At 29.2% G+C, this 10,005-nt stretch overlaps 1 protein-coding gene across 1 annotated transcript; it reads right to left on the reverse strand.

Annotated features, from left to right (window-relative positions):
- Window positions 1–7,482: 7,482 nt before the first annotated feature.
- Window positions 7,483–8,845, reverse strand: LOC107864724. The gene is made up of 2 exons (XM_047408808.1): window positions 8,461–8,845; window positions 7,483–8,063 (listed from the first exon to the last, which is right to left on the reverse strand). Exons 1-2 carry the CDS (start codon window positions 8,843–8,845, stop codon window positions 7,483–7,485), a joined length of 966 nt encoding a protein of 321 aa, XP_047264764.1.
- Between the last annotated feature and the right edge of the window lie 1,160 nt (window positions 8,846–10,005).

Here is a 10,005-nt window from a genome sequence, read left to right on the forward strand (position 1 = left end):
TAGATATGTGTTTTTATGTTACCTCTAAGATTTTTATTCGATGTTAAGTTGTATTTGGTAGTCATTAGATTTTTAATATGATATGTATTTCTTATTTATTGAAATATATTTTTTACATACATAGTTGTATTTGTTATTATACATCTTATAAAATAACTATAAGATGTATTTCATAAATACATATAAGACAATTTGTATAAACTAGTTTTAAGATGTATTTTATAAATACATATAAGAGACTATTTTGTCATATAAATACATATGTGTTTGTTGAAATATAATTCTAATATGTATTCTGAAAATACATACATGTTAGATATGTGTTTTTATGTTTACCTCTAACAATCTTATTCGATGTTAAGTTGTATGTGTTAGTCATTAGATTTTGAATGTGATATGTAGTTCTTTTTTGTTGAAATGTATTTTTTACATACATAGTTGTATTTGTTATTATTCATCTTATAAAATAACTATAAGATGTATTTTATAAATACATATAAAAAAATGTTTGGATCAATATGTATTATTAAAATACATTTGTTATATAATTTGTATATGTGTTGTTATATTCTTGTCTTGTTAATTAAATTTGTACAAATCATGTATTCACAAAATACATAATGTGTTTGCTGAAATATAATTCTAATGTGTATTATGAAAATACATACAGTTTAGATATGTGTTTTTATGTTACCTCTAAGATTTTTATTCGATGTTAAGTTGTATTTGGTAGTCATTAGATTTTTAATGTGATATGTATTTCTTATTTATTGAAATATATTTTTTACATACATAGTTGTATTTGTTATTAGACATCTTATAAAATAACTATAAGATGTATTTTATAAATACATATAAGACAATTTGTATAAACTAGTTTTAAGATGTATTTTATAAATACATATAAGAGACTGTTTTGTCATATAAATACATATGTGTTTGTTGAAATATAATTCTAATATGTATTCTGAAAATACATACATGTTAGATATGTGTTTTTATGTTTACCTCTAACAATCTTATTCGATGTTAAGTTGTATGTGTTAGTCATTAGATTTTGAATGTGATATGTAGTTCTTTTTTGTTGAAATGTATTTTTTACATACATAGTTGTATTTGTTATTATACATCTTATAAAATAACTATAAGATGTATTTCATAAATACATATAAGACAATTTGTATAAACTAGTTTTAAGATGTATTTCATAAATACATATAAGAGACTGTTTTGTCATGTAAATGTATTTTTTTGTTGTTTAGGTCATTCGGATCAAATATTCATGGCCCGGGTATTGCCCAAATTTATTCCTCATATAGGATGTCATACGGTCAATGACATTGAAGACCGTATTAAGACAATGTTGATGAAGAGTCAGTACAAGATGTTTTGTACTAAAGGTATATTTGGTTTCTTCATGAAGAAGAAAAATTGTGTAGTCCAAGCCCAGTTAGGGAGATGCATTATGTCACTTGAAACTAGGGAAAGTTCTACAAGTGTCATAGTCATTCGAGCAAAGGGCACAATTCTTCATTTCACTATTAGAGAGTGTGCTTTGGTGACTGGTTTGAATTGTGCTACAAATAAGGATGAATTTGTGTTTGACGAGGAGCGCCCAAATAGAATTATTGATCAATATTTTGATGGTGAGAGTTTTGTACATAAAAAAGATTTATATGCTGCTGTTTCTGACAAAATTTGGGGGAATGATAACAATGAAGATGTGTTAAAGTTTGCCAATTTGTATTTTATTCACGCATTCTTACTATCGTCAATTGATACCGTAGCTATTCTACGCCTCCACTTTGATTTGGTTGAGAGTGGTTGCTACAGTGATTATCCGTGGAGATCGGTTGCATTTGAAGAATTAGCTAGAAGTTTGCATAAAAAGTTGAAGCCGAAAGGAAAGTTCTATATGCTTCTTGGAATGCCACTGGCCATTCAAATTTGATTGTACGAGTGTTGTTCAAACGTGCCTCGTAATGTTGCTTCCAAGGCGGATTCTCAAATCCCTCGTATTTTGAATTGGAAGACAAATTCTCCTCGTCCAAGATATGAAACTCTTACGAGAAGTATGTTTGATGATACAGATGACAAGGTTAGTTTTACGATTTTTTTTTGTATGTGATTTTGATTATTTTGTATATGTATTTTCTGATATGGTATATGTATATATACAACATACCATTTGTCAGTGTATATTCATTATTGAGTTTGGATCATGGTTAACTGATTTATAGTGTAATTAATTTTACCATCTAAATTATTATTTTCATTATGTTATTTAAATTGTAGGTTGTTTTTAAGAATATCGAGCCAACAAGAAAGGAAATTTCAGCTTTTCATATACCGAAGAAGCTTGTTCCTGGATCTGCTAGTCATAATGAAGATGACATTGATTCGGATGATGATTTTCAGGATCCTCCACAAAGACAAAATCATTTTACCACAAAGAAAAAACATCATGGCGATTTCTCAGCTTCACCTGTAAAGAAAAAAATGAAGCCACATCCTAAAGGTGTAGATGAGCTGATATCAAAATGAACCCCGCCACCCCGTGCTGCAAAGATGACTTTTGTCAGGACTCCAATTCACAAGCCAATTCAAACAAAAGTTACTCTACGTGGAAATAGGAAAGACATAAACCGGCCTGACATTAAAAAATTTGTTCCGGTTCAGTCACCTGCTCCGTCTTCATTCAGTTCTGAAGATGAAGACGGTGTTGTCTCGAAGAAAGTCTTTGATAAGTTTTGTGAAAAGGTAATTTTTTGATAAGTTTTGTGAAAAGGTAATTTTTCTTTAAGCTTTTGATTAATTTATTTTTCCATTTCTAATTATTTTTTTTATAATTCAGGTATGGCAAGAGTTTAATGATGCGTGGCCTAGTGTCTTCCAGGTTTGATCAGATGATGAATGCAATCAATGAAAATAAGGTACAACATATATACATTTACAATATATATATTTTTTTACAACTAAGTTGTTATTTACTAATTTTTTTTTATTTATATTTTCATGTTTTAAACGCGAAGAAACAAGCAAAAGGCAGCGAATCTGATCAGTCACCAGCGGATGAAAATGTTAAGAGTACATCACACCATCAAACGACTACAAAGTTTGTTCATGAGTTTAATAAGAATCCTGAAGGCACATTGGTAAGTAAATTCCGTACATTTATATTCAACTAATTTTATATATACAATTCTAATTTATCATTATAAAAAATAATATTAAAACAGGTTGCCGAAGAGATGGCAGGATATCAAAGCAACAATATGAATGATGTGTATAGTGAGATTGATGGGTACAATGAGGATAATGACATTGTTCTGGCAGAGATTTTTTTTTTCTGGTTAGGTATAGTTATATTGATCAATAATACTTATTTTAATTTTTTATTATTTCATTTTTAAAGGAAAAAACTGATATAGATGTTCATGAAGCAAGAGATGTTTATGTCGCTCCGGTATGCTGAATACATATTGGTTACTTTTTTAGTTCTTCATAAATATTATTTTATTTAATTTGTATGAACATGTGTAGATCACAAAATCAGTTGACGAATTTTTAGATGACGTCCTTAGAAGCATTGATCTTGACTCCATAACAAAAGTCAATGTTGAAGTTGAAGATGAGTTCAAGGTATCTACAATACGTGCATTGATTTCTATTTTTAATTTGTTGAAAAATGCAATCTAACTAGATCTTTATAAAATTTATACAGAACAAAGAAGGTGTGATCGAGATGAATGTACATACACTAGAGGGACATGAGTCAGAGGTTAATGATGTGGATAGTTCAAAGTTAGATCAGCAATATAAGAGTGCAGTCCACATTCCTACGGGAGTAAATGTTGAAAGCAATGCTGATCAACATTTATCTGACTCTTAGAACACTCTTTCGGATAAGCTTCTTCCCAGTCTTAATGCGTATGTCAATCTTGAATGAAGTATAATTGTATATCCATCGGCAAATCAATCACAACAAACGCCAATACATGTTTCAAGGATTAGGCGACCATCTAGATACAATGAGTCACCAGACGGTTAGTACTCTTAACATAATTTTTTTAGTTAACAAATTTGCTTACTTTATATTATTTTCCTAATGGATAGTGAAGTATGAATTTGATTTTTGCTGTTCAGTTGTATTTTTGGAACAACAGTAAATGTTTTTAATGAGATATGGTTATATTTTGAAGAATATTTTTTTCATTTTGAAGTTGGATAGTTTAGACATTTTTACTCTGCATTTGTTCATATGTATTTCAGAAATACATCTGTTGCGATTTTCAGACATGATTTAACTTTTGTTTCAGCAGTATACTTATTGTTTCTTATAATACTGCATTATCTTATGTAATTGATTATATATACATAATTAATTGCATAACTTAATAATAAAGTAAGCAAGGAAGAGTAATGGAGAACATTCGATCAAAATCATCCCTTCACATCTCATTCAGTTAATGAGATAGAAGACACTAAAGTCACCAACAAGTTCATGACGTGGCTTTCATTGGATCTTCTTAAATATCATTCGAAGAGGTATATAGAATACAACTTAATAGTACTAACTTTTGTAAATTAAGATTATGTAAATTACAGACTAATATGTATAATGAATAAACAGGAACAACAAAGAAGAACATTATTTGAAGGGAAAGACAAAAATACCAGTTATCAACTTTGAAATTTTATCTGTTGAAGACAAGAATTGGTTCTACGTTATGGGTACTCCTAGCCAGACGTGGTCATATGAGGTAAGTGATGTATTATTACATTGATTTGTATATTGGAATATATATTAGTTTGGTGTTAAATATGAATAATTGTAATTGATTATTTTGTTATAGTTGAAAATGTATATTTGTAAATACATATAAAGTATGTTATACCTTCACTGATTTGTACATGATATTTTCATATGTAAGGTTTGATTTTTTTTATTTATTTATTTAATATTAAGTATGAAATTTATTTATAATGCAGTAAATTGATGTATGCTTGTACTATCTGCGAAAGAATTCCAAGTATGATCCCAATATCTCATATCAGTTCAGCACTATAGATTGTAATTTCATGAACATTGTTACAACTGTGTTTGATGTGTATAAATTGAATGATGCAACTCTTAATGCTAGTGGAAAGAAATATCATCTGAATGAGTATGTAAGTGAATTCCGCATGCATGCTACAGTGCCATGGCATACGGTTGATCATATGTTCATTCCTGTTCACGTAAAGGCAAAACATCATTGGGTTCTTGCAGTTATATCTTTCAATCATAGGTGTATATATGTATATGATTCTTTGTCAGTTGCTGGTCATGATGCGACAGTGCTTACTAAAATTGAAAAGTTAGCTAAGGTTATACCTATATGTCTCATTGAATGTAAATTCTATGAGAATAAGGTTATTGACATCGACAATCATCCTAATTACAAATTGAATGATAAGATGGATCCGTTTGGTGTTTCAATTGTGAGAATGTGCCTCAACAACCAAGTGGCAGATTGTAATTAATTAGTATGCATATTACTTGTATATATACATATGCATTAAAGTTGTAACAGCTTCTTACTTATTAATGTATGTCTTTGCAGGGATTGTGGTTTATATATGGTTACGTATGCCGAGTGTCTTACTTTTGGTGAAGCTGTTCCATGTATTGACTTTGACCCAGATCTAATTCGCATAATATACGCTTCATTGTTGTGGGATTATGGTACTAGGAAAGCAATAAGGCACAAAGTGATGATGAAGCACCAATGAGGCCTCTTCGGATTACTGAGTTAACAGAAGACACTGAAGTGGTTGATATTTGATTTGTCTTTTATTTTGTTGAAGTTAACAACATTTAAGATTAGGTGGATATTTTTTTTTTTTAATAGGTTATGGGATTCATATGTTACTTTAATGGTCAAAGATGGCATGTTAATGTTCCTTTATTGTTATCTTAACTTTTTGATTTTTAATCGGCTAATTTCCAGTTTTTCATGGTTAGAATATGTCTATGTGCATATTTGTACTAATATATATTCTTATTCCAGTGAAATTATGTATTTTTAACATACATATATTTATTCCACTTAACATTTGTATTTTTAACTTTACATGAACATACAGTTATCAAATCAATTCTGAAGTCAACATTTCACCATGACAGTAAATTTATGTATTTGTAAAATATGTATTACTCATAAATATGTCATTCCAGTTAACAAATGTATTTTATTAACATAAATTTTAAAATTTCAGTGAGTAAATGTATATTTAAAATACATATACCATTCAACTGAACATAATCGTTTATAATACATATGTATTTTTATTTGATTTTTATATACACGTTTCTATTTAATACACATTCAGACATATGTATTATTCAGATTTCAATTTGTATTTGTATTTTTTGAAAGATACACATTATGGTTAATACTAATGTTCGTTTCAGATTGTATTTTCATTTACGTCTAATGTAAACATATTTATTTTTCAAAATAACAATGGCTCCTATTATTCCATATTCAAACACATTTTTAGTGCAAAAACTATATGTATATATATACATATATAATATAAAATTAAACATTTGAACTATAACAAATTAACAAGTTCAACTTCATAAAAGTGCAACATCTGAACACTATCAAATTATCAATATCAATAAAAAGTTCAAAATTCAAAATGAAACAATTCAAAAAAAAAATAGAATAATAAAGCAACTGAATTTTCACTAAAAACATGATAAAATGTATCATTTGTTGTATTTCCTACATGAACACCTATTGTGATTTTTTTGTCCGCATGAGCTACAACAATTTTTTCTTTTCTTTCCAAAAATATCTCTTGCTGATTTACCGCGCTCCTTCTTTGCAGGTCTTTCAGGGGGTCGCTTGTATTTTGGGGGCAAAACTACTTCGTCTAAAATTTTCTAAGGTATCACCCAGTCATCTTTATGTGGTAGAGGATATACAGGAAGATCATACGTTCTCAATACAGTTTTTGGCTTGTATAGATTAGAGCAATATGGTCCCTTTTCAAGATTCTTGCTATCAAGTACAGCACAAGCATGCACACATGGTATCTCATCCAATTAGAATGCATGACAAGAACATTTTTTTTTCCTTTAGACAAACTATAAAATGTTTCTCCTTATCGTGGACAGTATAGACGTACTCTGACGCTGGTATAACCTGAAAATATTAATACATAAAAAATATTATAGAAAAAAATATTACAGTAAAATTTGCTACAGATTAGCAAATGTATTTTTTTAACAAAGCAGCAAATGCATATTAATATGTCTAAAGAATATATACATATTTTTTCATTACAACACATAGATTTGTTATAATTTTAATAATTTGTATACTAAGATATGTTTCATACAACATATAAAAATTCAAAAAGATATAACATTAAATGATTATATATATTTTATCATACCTTCATACGTGTACACTTTGCTTCATTGTGTTAGAGAATTGCTTGAAATTTTTCAATAAGATTCGTGCGTGTGTACAATGCCTCCTGTCTGTTTTCACAGTTCCATCTACCAAACATCAATCTAACTTCCTCTAAAAAATCATATATTGGAAGTTCTCTAGCTGATACCAGTGCAGCATTAATTGACTCTACAATATTTGATGTTAAGGTCCATCCCCTATGAACTGTTGCACATGACCTAGCCCACTTATCGTATCCCGCCAACTCCAAGTAATTCTTCACCCTAACATCAACTACCTCCACTTTCTCCATTAAATTATGAAATTCAGACTTTGAGTATGATTTCGCCATGGTATAGAAGATTTCAGACAATGCATTATGTGACTTCCTAATTTTTTTTTTCACATTAACCCATAGATGCCACATACAAGTGTAATGTGGTACATTTTTGTACACTCCAGCAACAACTTTTATAATGCTTGGGTTACGATCGAAAACTACACACATATGTTCTCTTTCACCGTATGCTTCCTTTAGATTCTGAAAGAACCATGTCCAGAATGCATCATTTTCAGAATCTACTATTTCATATGCCAATGGAAATATATGACCTGAACATGGAACAAATACATTAAAAGTACAATATATACAGACATTAAAAAAATCATATGTATTTTTAAAATGCATACAGCTTGGAACAAGTTTAACTGGAATTTAAAACATAAATATAACTAAAACCTATAATACATATAAATATATCTGGAACTATATCCTGCTCCCAATCAACATCCACAAAAAAATTAAATAAGTACTCTATAAAAATATATAACTTACCGATTATGTGAATGAAATTTATTTCATAAACATAATTCACAACTTTAATATAAATTCATATATCTAAAACGTAACAAATAAATAGTACAAATATAAATATGCTGCATATATATATATATATTATAAACATATACATCTATTCATAGAGTCAAATACATTTCGAGAATAGCTTACCGGCTCCATCCATGGTACATGCAGCTACAAATGTGCCATTGTACAGTCCTCTAAGATAACTTGCATCAACAAGTATCATAGGTCTACAGTGATCGAACCCTTGTATGAATGTAGTTAGTGCGATAAAAATATATAAAAACTCATTATCTTCATGCTTTTTCATTCGTATATGTGAACCTGGATAAGTAGTGTTCAAAACATGAATGTATGCAGGTAGTTTTCCGTATGATGCCGAAGGTTTCCCTCTCAAATATTCAATTGCTTGTTCCTTAGCTCGCCAACACATAATATACGTCAAATCCATACCAAGGTCTTCCTTCATGTCACTTCTGATTTCAGTCGCACTGTACTTTCTTTTGTGGTTTTTAAACTTTTGTTTCACCATACCTCCAATCAACTTACTAGTAGCATGAAACTTAGGATAAATCTTATCCTTTATCGGACATGTGTGTTCGGGTAAGAATTCTCTAACACAAAACATTCATGATTTGTTGATATCAGATGCACGGAATAAAAAATCACAATTACGTCATTTGCATATTAATGTGTAACTGCAAAAAAAAAATGATGTAATGTAATTTACAACATGTACAAAAAAATTAATCTATATGTATTTTTTAAATACATATGCTGTAATAAAATTTAACAAGAAAAAACAATAGATTTTACATACATGTCAAACTTACCAGGTTTTACTTGATCTAATAGATCGTGATTGAAACTTCTCTCGAATCGTGTAATCCTTCATCACAGATTTTAACACATTTTCGAGATATAAACTTTTTCAACCTCAATATGTTTGTGATGTGGGTCCGAGATAATTACTTTAGTTGCGTCAATATCCAATACATCCAAACATTCATCTGAATTAGTAACTATCAATGCTCTTTCAGTACTTGTAGTCACAACGTTACGCGCAGTGATAGATAGATTCATACTCGCAGCGTTGCTTATTGATGAACTAACGAATTCATTGAAACTATCCTTTTCTGAAACACTTATGTACAAGGGCAAAGCACTCATTGCCTTTACATCCCTTTTCTGCATAATGTATACCTTCAAACCCATGACATTGTGTATACGTATTTTACCTTCAATATCTGTTAACTGATATTCAATTTGAATACTTTTGCATGTCAAATCGACATCCATGTGCGAAGCTAGTACTTCGCGCAGTTGGTTGTATGAAGTGTTTATGGTCAACAATATTGCATCACTGATGTAATCTTCATATTGTTGTTCAATGTTGTTCATACTACCAGTATGTTTAATGAGAACAGGTATGCTTCCCATCACCAAGATCCAGAACACTACAAAATATTAAATACAAATTAAATTATATAATATGTACTGCATACAATTAATAATTTGTATATACACAAACACAAAAAAATTTCCATGAAAAATTATTTAGTTTAGTTTACTTTCATACATAAATGACTAAAACAAAATCTTTGATGTTTGAGAAAAAAAGTAAAAATAAAATAAAATTCACCCACAACTTATAAAATTCAGAATACAATATATAAAATTTTCAGCTTCATG

This window comes from Capsicum annuum, chromosome 3 (genome assembly GCF_002878395.1).
Source record: "Capsicum annuum cultivar UCD-10X-F1 chromosome 3, UCD10Xv1.1, whole genome shotgun sequence".
Taxonomy (NCBI): domain Eukaryota; kingdom Viridiplantae; phylum Streptophyta; class Magnoliopsida; order Solanales; family Solanaceae; genus Capsicum; species Capsicum annuum.